At 40.5% G+C, this 14,589-nt stretch overlaps 1 protein-coding gene across 2 annotated transcripts in view; it reads right to left on the minus strand.

Annotated features, from left to right (window-relative positions):
- Nucleotides 1–10,322, minus strand: part of ZNF608 (zinc finger protein 608) — a 110,983-nt gene extending 100,661 nt beyond the window's left edge. The window contains exons 1-2 of one of the 2 annotated variants that reach the window (XM_025389282.1): nt 9,611–10,322; nt 7,492–8,580 (exon numbers count right to left, since the gene is read on the minus strand). In XM_025389282.1, the coding sequence (XP_025245067.1) occupies nt 7,492–8,397 (906 nt within the window). In that variant the 5' untranslated portion in view covers nt 8,398–8,580; nt 9,611–10,322. Of the gene's footprint in view, nt 1–7,491; nt 8,581–9,610 lie in introns of those variants that run through there. The other variant, XM_025389283.1, reaches the window with a different exon arrangement.
- Between the last annotated feature and the right edge of the window lie 4,267 nt (nt 10,323–14,589).

Below are 14,589 nucleotides of genomic sequence, written 5' to 3' on the forward strand. Positions count from 1 at the left end.
ATTTTCTAACCTAACTAGGAACAACTTAGACACAATCTTTGAACCTTCAGTGACTAATGCGAAGGACAAAAAGGTGTACCGAAAGCGGCCAGAGGGCCAGATGTGCTTTCCTAAGAAACTAAACCAGGAGTTTTCTTTAATCAAAAGGACAAACAGTGACTTCCAGGAGTTTATGAAAGTGTGACCAATTGGAACTTTGTCGTCTGTTGCTAATTGAGGCATATAAAAGAGTCCACTTCTTAAAACATACTACAAACACTTTTTAAAAAATTCTCTGCCAAATGACAAAAACCAGAATCGAGTTGACTGGTAGAAGATCAGTGCAACCAAAGACCAAGCTATTATTTCAAACTGTCAGGGGAAGGCAGTAAAATTGCTACCAGGTCTCCTTAAGTTACCCTTCAATAAAAAGAAGCCATCAGGGAAATAAGAGGAAAAGAAAACACATCAAAACCTTAAAAGTCCCTTTAAGTAAAATTATTCGTCTGTGGCACCATGCCATCTGCTCTCTGGTTAACATAATAAGCCAATTCCACAACCTAAATATCTGCTTTCTGAAATCATTATGTACAACACAAAATATAATCAATATATTTTTACTTGCTTTTTAAACTGTAAAAGCTACATTCATGTGGCATTATTGGAATATGCCTAAATGTCCCTGTAGACACATTTTTCTTAAGGTGCTAGCTGACAATGAGGCTTCCCTGGAGGCAGAAAGCTCAGTGGTTGGGCTGGAATAGTCACAGTGAATAATAATCAAACTAGGTCGGGGGGTGGAGATGAGAAAGAAGAGAAAGTGGCTTTGAAAAACCCACAGAAGTATTTGTTCATCATTTCAAACCTATTTGTTCTAACCGAAACACCCTTTCCTTTGTGTTCTCTATTACAATTATATATATTATATAAAAAGGTATATATTATACCTTTACATTTTCATTTAGTTTCACTGGGGAGAAAAGCCTTCTGAATACCAGATGGGATCCCTGTGGTTCAAAGCCTACTGACCTAGCAAAATACAAGTATTTGCTTTGTGATCATTTCAGTTCTTAAGGCAAAACCCATCATCTTTTCTACTACATTCCCAAAGGTATTTCTAAGCAAAAGTTAGCAAATATGCAAAATTCAGCTTTAGGAGCAAAGTGCCAAGTCTCACCCTCTTGCATATCCTTTGAGCTCTCAAAATAACATTACAAACAGCCCAACTGCTGGTCAATCAACTATGAATAGTTTAAAAACCTTTCATTCAGTTGCAAAGGCTTTGTTCCCATTGCCAAAACCTTGAGCTTAAATTAAAAAGAACTTAAGACAGGGAGCAAGTAGTCACTAGTGAAACTGCAGTTGGGAGAAAGAATTAGACACAGAGGCAGAGGTCCATATACTCTGCAGCACAGTTGAACGTAAAACCAACAGTGACCATTTTTTAGAGAATAAAGCTCATACTAACTAAATACTCCCAATCCAACATCTGTATATGTAGTTACAACATTTATATACACACACCTATGAAATACCAGTTACAGGGCACCAATATCATACACATATTACTTACTCTCTAATGACAACCTTAGTCATCACTGAGGCAAGGAGCTCGCCTGTTCTCCAACCCTTTAATCTTCAATGACTGCATTAGGAGAGGAGAGTATTATGATCATTTATCAACAAGAATCCTAGTGAAGAAGGATTATTTCCCCTAAGATGTTGCTAACAAGGAGAGCCCAGTATTTCCTTAGTTCTGACTTCCATATGACACAGGAATGTAATACAAGTAATTCAGGAATAAACTATTTTGTATTCAAGCAAAACCCTTGATGTTCAGATCGCTGGCAAGTTCAGAGTGCTGGCAATCAAAACTATGTTGCGCTGCAGAAGTTACTATGAAAAACTTCCAGTGCTTAATATTAGAGAATAGAATAACATGATCCTGCCACCTCTTCTACACCTCTAGAGTGTGTTCAACATGGCAATTATCTTCGTTCAAGAAGACAGAGTTTAAACTGCACTGAAACTCAATTATACTCATGACTTTTGAAAACATACACTCCAAAAGTCAGATTTCATCACATTCAAATCATTGCACAAAATCTTATGAAACAGATTTTATGCCCCTCCCACAAGACATCTTCAAGCATAAAAATGACTTATTTTCAGCTCTGTACCCACTTTTTCACTTTATTAAAGTAGAGGGATGGCTGAGCAATGCTGAAAGACAAAGAAGGATCTCAGCTGATAAAAACAATTCAATGTGCAGCTCCCCCACACGTCATTACCCAGGCAGCCTAGAACTGCCACCACGTTAAAAAACAAGATCACACACTTGTTAACAAAAAACACATTACTTTGCTACTTTTAAGAATGCAAAGAACTAGGAGTAGTAGATTTATGATTTAAGTGCTTGTGGCTAAAATAGCTTTCCAATTATCAAGGGCCTCTTAGGAAGAGCAAGAATGCATTATGTGTTAATGACCACAACCAGGGGTCCCTTTCTCGACTCTTTTGTCAGAACCCAAGCAGATCCTCCCCGCAGCTTCACCATTAACATGTCTGTTTCCTGTCAGGCCACTCAGAGATAATGTCATTTATCTCAGGGAGGCACAAGCCCAGTCATTAGCTTCAATAAAAGACCTCAAACAAAGGCCGGATAATGTTTTACCCAGGGCTCTAACTAAACCCAGAACCAAGATTCTTAGTGTCTAAAAGTCAAGGACTCAAAAGTTACCCTTCCTTAAAAGGATATTTTCCTCACTATCAACAATCCTAGATTACAGCTCTGAACAAGAGCAAGGTCTATGTATCCTAAACACCAGTCCACAGCAATATCACACACAATTAGATTAACTGATAAACGCTGACCAGAGTTGGCGTGAGAGCCTTTTCTCCTCCTTGCCTCCAGGGGGAAAATTGACAGAATAATTCAGGTACTGACTAAATAGTCAGATCTTTGGAAAAGCTGACCGCTCATTGTGATTGCCTGCAGGAACTGTATAACCATTATAAAGTGTTCAATGGCTGGGCTTCTGGAAATCTTTTAAATAAAAGTGGAACTGGTTAAAATAAATGTAGGAACACGTGTTTTCACAGTGTTGCTCATATTACTGCAGTTTCAAGTTTCTATGAAGTACCAGGTGAACTTTTTTAAATTAAAAAAAATACACGCGCGCACGCAGACACTGTCAAAATTGGAGCAAATCTCAGCCATTCAATCTCTCTTTTTCATGCTGAAAACCAAGAACAGATGGTACTTTCCATGTTGTTTGAATCTGGTTATTGAACACCTCTGTGGTTGGGGAGATTTCTGCTTAGCACTTTCGGCACACATTTCATTTACTAACTATAAAATGCTGCTTAGGAAAAATAAGTCTTTATAACAGTCTAATTAAAACCATCTTGCAGCCAAGCAATTTCACTTGAAGAGCATTCTTCACCTCATGACATTTGGACTATCAATCCCTCCCCCCACCGTTGTTTACAGACTATTTGCAAAGTTTTTAAAAGTTGCAAAACATTATTTATCTCCTATAGGACAATCTTGATCAGTTATGCATATTCCTTCCCTCTCCAGCAAAGCAAAAGGATTTCACACACCAAAGTCAGAATTCAGTGATGGGTCTGATCACAAAAATACCTAAGTTCCAAGCGTTCTTGGGGAAAGGGCAGCCCCTCCCTACCTCAAAAAGCCCTGTCACCCTGTAAGGAGAGCTATAGAAAAGTAAGGAGCTGGATCAATGCTGATTGGAAGCCACCCTTAGTTACCAACGTTTTTAACAGCTAAATCCCTTATGTAGCTTTCAAAACAGTTAGCTGTCCAACAACAATGGACTCTGTTCTTTAATTAAAGCAAGTGACCTTTCTGCCCTTTTATTTCACAGTAGATACACTAAACTCTAGGCAGAATTCACATGGGACACTATATTTGAAAAAAAAAAAAAAAAAAACAGCATAACGTTCACAAAACTCATTAATCAAAATATGTTCTTAAACTGCTCACACTCACTTAGAAAATGTGCCAGAATTCCCTAGTGAAGTATAAAAAGGCCTCTACAAAAGAATAAAATAAAATGAATGATATCCTTTATGGACAGGTCCATTTGTAGACACCACCTTTATGACCAGGGCCATCTTAATGAAAGCAATATGATATTACAGAAATAATTCTCTTCCCTGAATAGGTATTGAGACACAACTATATGACCTCCTGTGCCTTTCACTTCTGTTTAAGTATCAGCCACTTTTAGGATTTTTGAGTTTTTGTATATATTTTTGAATTTTCCAGAAATCAAATAAATCCATCAACTTGATATATAAACTGTTTGTTTATAAAGCCCAGCTGAATGCCTCCCTATCTGAGAAGTCAAAACTGTGAGATGGCCAGGAGGATACATAAAGAAGAGCTTCAATGCAAGGCTATTTTGCTTCACAAGAAAGGAGGGGAAGGTGGAGAGGCAGGTTTTAACAACCAAAGTCAACCCGTCAAATCTACTTATTCAGACATGTCACTGGTGGCTTAACCACAAAATGGGCTACAGAAATATAGCTCAAACATCTTAGAATTATGGCATGTTTTGATTTTGTTCACGTATTAAGGGAGTGGCGACTTTTACAACATACTTGTGGTTTCCACATAAAGGAGTAGAACACTCATTGATTTAATTAGGTTTCATAAGGTCCAATTTATCATGTTTTACATGACTTTGTGTAGTGAAGAAACAGAATAAACAGACCAAAAATAGACATTTAAGCATGCTGTAAAAATTAACCGGTGACAGCAAGTCTTATGAATCTCCTGTGAACCTTCCAACCAGAAAAAGAATATATACATATGCACACACACATACACTCCCCTTTGGTTTTCACACGTGGCCCCTCACAAGCCACATCTGATTGCTGAAAATTAATAATCTTCACTCTCCAGGCACTTACTCTTCACAAACCCAGATAATCAAGCAAGGTTGAAGGAAATTAAAACGTTGTATAAAATGTCAAAAAAACCTCAGTGTTGAAATATTTTTTCAGGTGAAGCTTCTTGTCCTACTAAATCTTTACTTCCTGAATAGGTATTCTCACATCAGTAGGAAGCATTTTCTAAATGGATGCCTAATTTGATGCAACCACTAGTTAGTGGAATTAAGAGTTACTTTCCTGTGTGGCATTCATACAAGGGAGTGCCATTTCTGTGTGCCAAGGATGAAAGCATTCTTAAGAGAAGTCATTCTCAGGATGAGGTGGGGGTGGGGAGGAAAGCCTTAAGGAATAATGTTTGAGATCCTGAGCCAACGCCCAACTTGACAGAGAATGGCCAACACTACAGGACCCAAGCCCCTGGATCCAAGCCTCTGAGGGGCCCCTGTGCCAACTCCAGTGGCTAAGATTGGTGGCACGGCTTCCTCTGGTACAGGACCAGAGGTGAATCTAAATTGCAATGTGCTTTCTTCCGCCCCCACCCCAGATCCATCATGACTTGCTTGCTCTTCATTTATGTAATTCATATTTATCACATTTATACTGCTGTAACTGAAGGTGAGTTGCATGTATATGAATAATTTAATTCTTCCATTCTTCACCCAGTTTCCTCTGTGACTGGAAAGTGAAAAGAACACAAAAACTGGAGAAACGACACCACGCTCTAATCTCAGTTGCCATGACAGCAGCCTTTGAGATACTGAAATGTTCCGATTGCCAGCTAAACAAAATTGTTGAATGTGAACATTTGGCTGGAAGATTAAAAGGCTAAGGGGAATGCAAAAGGGCAGTACCTCCCACATTCCAAGCAGCCAGTGAATCCAATCAAATGGCTCTGACTCCTTAACCACAGCCATTGTGAGCACTGGATTAGGGCAATTCATCTAGATAGTTAAAGCAGATTAGAACTGCAATTTGAAGACTATTGGCAACAAAAGTAAATGCCCTACTGTACTAAGTAAGAAGAAGATTTCAGAAAGTCTTTTAGCTGAAACAATGTGAAACTACACATTTAAACATAAGAATCAAAACCTGGAATTTTAAAAAATTCATTTATATTCATCAATGTACCTTACCAAGAGGATATGAATTTATAAATGTTCGGAGGCTTTTTGCAAATTTGGCATTATCTACACCTTAATGTGCCTCTATCAACTTTTAAAAATCAAAACTTTACTCCTATACTCCAACTTAAATCCTGAGCACAAAAACAAGAATATAAAAGTTTAAGGAGCAGTGAACCATTTTACACAGAAATAATTCTCCAAAGATATATTATCACCACTTACAATCCCAATCGCCAACTATAGCAAAAAAAAAAAAAAAAATCAAAATTATTTAATAAGCATGTTCCCAAACAACCATGCCACAACCCTCATGACAGAAATCTTGCTTCTGCAAGGCACAACCTGTAGAATTAATATGAAGACTAATTTCATAGAAATATCACACACACACCCCTAACTCCTTCCCAACTTGCCTAGTGGACAGAACACCTTCTGTTCCCAAACATTAGTCAATGTGGTCTATGACTAAGCAGCAAAACATGGGGTGGGTGTCAGAGCGGGCAGTTCTTCCAAGGCAATGTCTAACTATAGACTTGTACAAAGATGGGAGGAAGGGTCCAAATGGTCTAAATCAACCATCCACACCGTTCAAATGCAGCACATAATTCTATATTCCAATTCACTCAACCGTCTGCATCCCCTTTGGCTACATTTTCACATTTCGCGAGTATCAGTCCAGCAAGTCTGCTTTATTCTTCTTAGCTGCCGTGCAGCTCCCCAGTCAAGCTAGGTATCCAAGTGATAACACTCTTAAATCTCTAGCTAAGAACTGGAACTGGGTAAGGGAACAAGAGTAGAGTGCTAACAACCTCCACAACCATGGAGTTTTTCTGCAGTTATGAAACCAACGACCCAACACATCAAGCTTGGGGTTTAATTCAGGACCAATAACAAGAACTCATTCAAGGATATCCTTTCACAGTACTACTTTGTCGACAGTAAGGAAAAAAAAAAAGAGGGAGGATGAGGGTAGAATGTAAATTAGAATCCTCGACATTCCTCTCCAGGGAGGGAACTTAAACCTTACACCTAAGGACACATTACCAGCAATACTAGGATGAATAAAATAAAATAGAAAACTGTTCCCCTTAAGGAAGAAACCAGGACAAGAGTCAAGAGGGTGCATGAGCAAGTTTTCTATTAAAAGGACACGGCAACCTGCTGACCAGTGAGGAACCGATCTACAGGGCAAAAGGTACTTAGAACATTCAGGGCCTCCCACCTGGGAACCCAAACACTAGCATCACTAGCAGCAGCAGCAAGGACAGCAGAAGCAAGAGCCAAACACTGCACCCAAGTAGGCTCCCCCATATCAAATTTTAATATAAAGGATGCATATCATAGAAATCTCACAAAGAACCACAAAGCATAAAGAAGTGTAAGGCACACAGAGGCACACCCCCACACACCCACACAAATGCACACAGAGAAGAGTAGGACATCTAGGAAGGCGACTTTATCCTACCTTCTCAGTTTTCAGTTTCTTGATTCGCCTGTGGCTCTCCTCCTCCTCCTCTTCCTTCTTTACCAACATAGAGTTTCCCATGAGCCCTGAATCCGGGGCACTTTTGCTAACTTCCCCTGCAGCGGCAACGCTGCCACTCCCAGTGCCCCCGCAGTGGAAGGGGCTCGCGCCACCGCCATTGCTCTTGGCCCCAAAGCCATAGAGGTGCCCCCCGGAAGGGGCCTGGCTGCCACTGCCATTCTGGTGGCCCTGAAGCAGGTCGTGCTTGTCCTTCCTGGATTTCCCCGCATCCTTATCCCGCTTGGCGCCTCGGCTGCTCTGGCTTTTACCTGGCTTCTCCTCTTTGCTTTTCCCACAGGAGCCTGCCCCCGCGGTGGCGGCAGAGGTGCTGGTGCTGGTACTATTGCTGTTTGGGTTGCCGCTGCCGCCGCTGCTCACACTTTGACCCAGCGCTGAATTCATGCCAGTTGCCTCTCCAGGGCGCCCTTGGACTTCCTGCCTCTTGCCAGTGCTGCTGATCTCGGGAATCCCATACAAGGCAGCAGAAGGCAGAGATTTATTAGCATCCTTAGAAGTTTTACTCCTTTTCACTTTTGATTTGCTGGTCTCTTTGTGTGAATTCCCCTGGGGAGCAGAGGCCTGAACAGAAGCAAATTTTAGGCCATCAGCTAGGGCTGCGGTAGCACCAGCCCCACTGGAGGCCGGACCTCCACAATCCTTGGAGTTGCTGCTACTAGTGGTGTTGGTGGAATTATTCATCTCAAATTTCTGTCTGTCCTTCTCCAAATCAGCGTCCAAATCAATTATTAAATTTCCAACCCCGATTTCCCAATCATCGCCACTGTCATAAGTATCAACTGTATTTGGATCCACACCTTTTCCTGCAGTAGAAATGTTCACTGACATCCTGAAGATGAGCTTTCTAGAATAAAAATCCGATGAACTTTCCTTTGGAGATGAGGGGACATTCGTTTATCTCCGCTGGGCTTTCTCTCAAAGAAAAAAAAAATCTTCTAATCTTCCTCTTCTTTTTCCTGCCTCACGAATGTGTCCAGGGATTTTACACCCTCAGTCCAGGTCCACCTTTTCCTGTGAAGGGGGGAAAAGTCGAATATTTCTTGTCTGGGTGTTACCAGAATAAAAAACGATTAGTATTGGGGAATCAGTAAAGGGGACAGGGAAGGATGGAGAGTAAGGTGGCTCATGTATTGTCTCCACAGTCCAATATCAGGTTTAAAGGAAAATAACCAAACCCAAAAAATAAATCTGTGACAGTAAGCATCTTATGGTAGCTAAAAAGAAAATCCCTTTATCAACAACACAAGGATAATCACCTTTTTAAAAGCATTAAATTATCTTAAGGATCTGATTCAAGTCCAGAAAGGTTTTTGTGTTCTCTTTTAAACTTTAGGATTTCTGTCTGGCACATGTGATATCTCAACCCCAGAAACACAGCCTGAACACTCAGGCAAGAAGGAAGAACACAGCTTTCAACATCCCTAAACATGTCCTAGATCTTGCAATTTAGAAGACCAGACCCTGGAAGTTCTGAGGCCAGTTTTCAGAATAGAATGTTGCTAAAATTTCCTTATTTCTAATTTTAGGTTTCAGTACTTCTTTTTACAAATTGTCTGGGCGATCTGGTTTTTGTTCCTAGTAAGGAACAGAAAAAACAACCAATAACTGCCCCCAACACACACACATACCTCCCTCCTATCCTCTTTTCCCCAACAGCTTATACGATTTAAAAAAAAAAAAAAAAATACATGTCTTTTAAGAGCATTTCTCTCTAGAAAAGACAGTGTTATATAAAAAGTTAAAGATCTGCCTTTTGAGAAAAAAAAAAATACATTTAAACAATTCTACCGTATTCCTAGGTCACAGAATTGCTCACTCTGTTAAATATGGTGCTACTGACTGTATGGAAAACTGATTAAGACATACACTTTAAGTGATCTGCGCCAAGGTGGCCTCAATGACCGCAAATGAGTGTGTGTTTGACAAAGAGCAGTTAAAACGGTTTTTAAAGGGATCAGCCCCTTTTTAACAGTTGATTGTCAAGAAAAAAATAAATAAATATACATACACACACACATACACACACACAGACATTGCTTACCTTTTAATCCTTTATCATTTTTTAATTAGGCCAGCAAATCAAAATGCCTTTCCCACTCCACTCGGCAAACAAGCCTGTGCCTCATTTTACTTAAACACCAAATGATCAAGAAGGAAGAAACCAAATAACACATCTCAGCCAGAATAATCACTCGATAACATTATTCCACCTCCCCACCCCCCTTTTGGCAAACGAATCAGTCCTTTTCTCCTTAAAAAAATGTGTCACTGTACAGCTGGAAAATAATGTTTCACATTCACAACAGAAGCACCAAAGGTTTTTTTTTCCTCTTAACAAGCATCGAGAATAATAGTTTTTTAAAAAACAGAGAGTTTAGAGAAAAAAGTTTTCCCAACTTCTCATTCCGCCTTCAGTTCCAGACTTCAGAGTCACCGTGATCAGTAATGATCCCATGTAGCAAACCTACAGGCGTCCGCTAGTAACGAGACAGAATGTGCTAACATCGGGATAAATTAGTGAAAGGGAAGAAAGAATAAGAAGAAAGGACTGAAAATCTGGGCTGGATTCCGCCTGTTAGTCGGGAAGTGGCATTTTTCCGCCCGTCCTGACAGATTTGATTTCTTGAACTAACTTAAGAGAAAAGGAGGGGGGGAGTAGAGGGAGGAGGAGGAGGAGGAGGAAGAAAGGGTGGGATGAGAAACTGGGCAAGAGGAGAAAAAGAAAGGTGTGGAGGAGGAGGGAGCAGATGATTCAGTGAGCTGATAAACCAGTTATAACAGCATTCGCTCGGGGCGGGGGGCGGGGGGCGGTGGGGTGGGGAAAATAACGGCGTTTAAAATGGGCTCAGTCTTCGAAACCTAAAGGATGTGATGTTTTCCTGTCTTACGTTGTTTTAAGAAAAAGGAACTGAGTTCCTAGTTCAGTTCCCGAGGGGAGTGGAGTCCTCTGTCGCTCAGGTCAATCAGTCATGTGGTAATTCGATAATTAGAGTCAAAAAAAAGGTTTTTGGTTGGTTTTTTTTTTTTTTTAAGGCGACCTTTTTCGGGAGTTTTTCCCTCTGATACTCGCAGCAAACGGTGTGTCTCCCTTTTATTTATTTTTTCTCTCCTCCTCCTCCCTTCACCCACCCCCTCCTGTGTTTAGTCAGATGGCCCCGGAGCTTGGCTTAGTATTTTTAATTAGCTGGCGTTTGGAAGCTAAAAGCAGTAATGAATTGTTGATGGATTGGAAGTGGAGAGTCGCTTTGCTGGAAATGTCGGGGCTGGGAGAGGGGGATGGGCGAGTTAGTAACAACCAACCATCTAAAAGGAGCGATTTTGTTACAGTGCAAGCCTTTCACATCACGTGAGGATCAAGGGCTCAATTGGTTGTCGTGAGAACAAAAATGGTGACAAGCGTATCAAGAAAATACTGATCTGGTCTTTAAAAAAAAAAGCTGTAGGTCTCTCCCCCCCCCCCGCAAACACCCCCCCCCCCCCCCCCCCCCCCCCCCCCCCCCGCAGTGGGCGAAGCTACAAGTTATGAATGTGAAACATTTCTCGGAGATCTAGGATCTCCGAAGTTCGGAAGGAGTGAAATGTAATGAGCACAAGAGCAAAGCAGATGTTTTAAAGAAACACTTTATAAACCTTTCAACTTATCTCCAATTTGTCAGCTTTCCCAAGGGGCCAGGGACGGGGACGCCTGGGGGAGGGAGAAGGGTACCTCCGAGCTACTTGGATTTTAGGGACCCCCACTTCATGTATTAAACAAAGAAAAACCTTTTGCTTGCTCACCAGCCTGGTCCTGTAATAAACACACCATTGTTACTATTTGTGGGTTTGTTTGGGTTGGGTCGGGCTTTTATTTTTTCTCTTAATGATATTTTTGTTGCTTGCTTTTTCAAGGAGATGGCGAATGGTAATTATAACCATTACACGTAATGAGTGACTATTCCCTTGTTTAATATTAAATTATCGGGCACTGGGAGCTGACAGGAGAGAGAAATCGGCTTGTTCTGCCCTTGCCCCCATTTTCCTGGATCGGTTTGGGAGAAGGGTCTGCCCAGCTAGGACAGAAGAGGGAGGGAGTAAGGTGAGCTAGAGAATTGACACTGCAGACCAGGATATGTAACTGTGTCACTTTTATTCTCCTTTGGGTTAGAGCCCAAAAGCTAATTTACTCTAAGTTACCCCGAGTGCCCAGTCAAGCTTAATTTGTGTGAAGTTACAAATGCTTCACCCTCCACTGAATAAAATTCACCCTTCTTGGGTTGTTGTTCTAAATGCAAAAGCCAAACCCTGTAACTAGTTCCTCATTTCTATGCATAAAACTCGCACATTCCCCTGCATGAAGTCCCCGCTAAGTGCTATATAGAGACACACCACGCAACCGTACTTACGGTCTGTATTGGATGGAGTTGACCTTTTCCTTCTAACTGCATTGAATGTGTTTGGTTGCAGCCGCTTTATTTTGGAAATTATAATCTCTTCAACAAATTTATTATTAAAGAAGATGGACCATCAAATGTCACAGACCGTCCTGTGTATGTTTTATAAAAGCAAAAATTAAAATTTAAGAAAAGCAAAACAAAAATCCCCCTGGTGCACACACACAACAAGCTTGTTCTGCAACACTGAAATCAGGACTGAAACACAACACACACACAGGGGGAGTGGAGCAAAAGAAGCTCTCAGCCTCTATACCTGAAAGGGACTTTTCTTTGTTCCCAGTGCCCTTTCGCATCGGGCCAATCAGAGAGCAGCTTTTATGAAACTGGGCTCTCTCATTGGCTAGCTGCTTTCTCTTGGCTACTGTAGGGGGTTGAGATATACACACGTATAAAACACACACTGAGAGCGGGTGGGGGTGCTGTAGGGGGTGGTTGTGGAGACAAAGCGTTTTATTTTCCAACCAGATTGGGGTTGAGGAACCTCCCGCAGTAAGAAGGGAAAAAAAATGGTGCGCCCGTTTCAATTACTACATCATTCACATAAAACACTTATTTATTAAAACAAATCTCAAACAGGCTGCGAGGAGAGGATGTCGGTAAATACAAGTTTGATTGTGTTATCTTGGGGGAAATAATGTATGTGATCGCTCGGTGGCAGAGAGAAGCCAAATGAGCCACTAGCGCGAAGCGAGGAGAAAAGGGAGGCTGGCTGTGTGGAAATGACTGCGAGCATTTTGCTGGCTTCCCTTCCTTGTTCCAAGGACTCCGCAGTCCAACTCCCAAGACTGATTTTCTGTATTGCAGCTTCTGGCTTTCAACCCTCCCCCCACCACTTTGCCCTTCCTGCAATTTTTTTTTTTTTTTTCTTTTTCTTCCCTGTGTCTCTCTTTTTACTCGCTGATTAAATAAGAAAAATCGATCTGCGGGTAAAGGCGATGGTGGGGAAACAAGTAACCCTTTTGTTTCCAGGGCTCTGGTCTACAAGCCCTGAAGTGTGAATGCAGGCGACCATTTAACCAACACTATGTGAATGATTCTTCCCTGGAATTAGTAACAAATCTTTTCCACCTGGTGTTATTGACTCCAAAAAAGAAAAAATATTAAAATAAGGTCCTAGCTAATCATAGTAACACCTCGGGCCAGCCTCATCTTTTAAAAAATTGACTTGTGAAAGTTAAATATACTAGGAAGATTAACTGTTGAACAGCTCCAGTACACATCTTTAAACTGTGGAATGGTCAGAATTCCTCTTCCCCCAAATCTTTCACCCTACTGCTGGGGAACCGGGTGTCATAAATCTTCTGAATGCTACATCTACAATCCACAAACACAGAAATATTTTACAATTTATTGTAGGACAAATGCCAGCAACCAAGTTAATGAGACTCAGGTCACAGGATAAGAGAGGTTAATATGAAATAATAAGTTTAGTGTTTTACTATAACAGCTAACATATTTAAGCTAATGTATTTACATATATTAAGCCTTTAGAGTACATTTAATTTTGAATTTTTTTATTGTTACCTTCATTATTTTTAGAAGCTACAATATGGACATTTTAAAGTCAAAGGGTACTGTAAACTGAAAGCATCATGATCCCAAGTTGTAAAGATCCAGTACTACTGGAATTGTAATTTCCACATGACAATTGCAATTTAAGATTGTGTCTTAACTGAGTCATATGGACACATATAAAGTGAATGAGTGCTAGCAGAAGACAGCTTCTGATGTAAATATTCAGTGATGACTTCGTGGATCAATAAAAATATTTATGTCACATATTTTAAATAATGGCTATTGACTCATGTTTGAGCTTTCAGTATATTTAGTCTATAAAAAATTGCCAATTAGCTGTTTCACTACCATAAATGAACTAGATTTGAGGCTGCAAATAGTTATAAACAGCAGTTTCCACCCTTTATTGGGATATATAAACCAGAGGAATGCAATCTGTAATAGTCCTTAGCTCTCCCTAAGTCAATTTGTATTCAAATCAAAGCTGTACTTTAACAAATAAAATGGGCAAATTAGGGATCCATTTTAGCTTTGAGATTTGTTATATATGTTTGAATGTACAGATTTTACATTTGTGTATGCCCCATTGATAAGAATACAGCACCATACTGTTTTTTGACTTTTCTTCTTTTAAAAGAGTGATTTCTCAAAGGACCAGATCACTCTTGGGCACTTCCTGTGTCCCTGGGGTGCCATCTACATCTCAGCCTTTGGAAGCCCATGCCTACCCCATATGTTATATTAGTTTAGAAAAATCAATAGTTAGTTCTTAAAAGAATGGGACATTTAAAAATGAGACCTAGTGAAGCTGGAGAAGATTGGAGTTCCTCCAATACAAAACAAATTACAGCGTCTGCAGCACAGATGAAGTCTAACTAAAACCAAAGTTTAGGGTTCCTAATAATCAAATAATCTAATCTAACCCTAGCTTCAACACTTAAACCCAAACCTTAAACCTTTCTGAGAAACCCTACTGGCCGAAGATGAAGGCTTAGGCCCGACCCGACCACATAATTTAACCCAAACCATTTTGACAAATTGAAGTATTTCCTTCCATTCCAACATCTCCACA

Source organism: Theropithecus gelada, chromosome 6 (genome assembly GCF_003255815.1).
Source record: "Theropithecus gelada isolate Dixy chromosome 6, Tgel_1.0, whole genome shotgun sequence".
Taxonomy (NCBI): domain Eukaryota; kingdom Metazoa; phylum Chordata; class Mammalia; order Primates; family Cercopithecidae; genus Theropithecus; species Theropithecus gelada.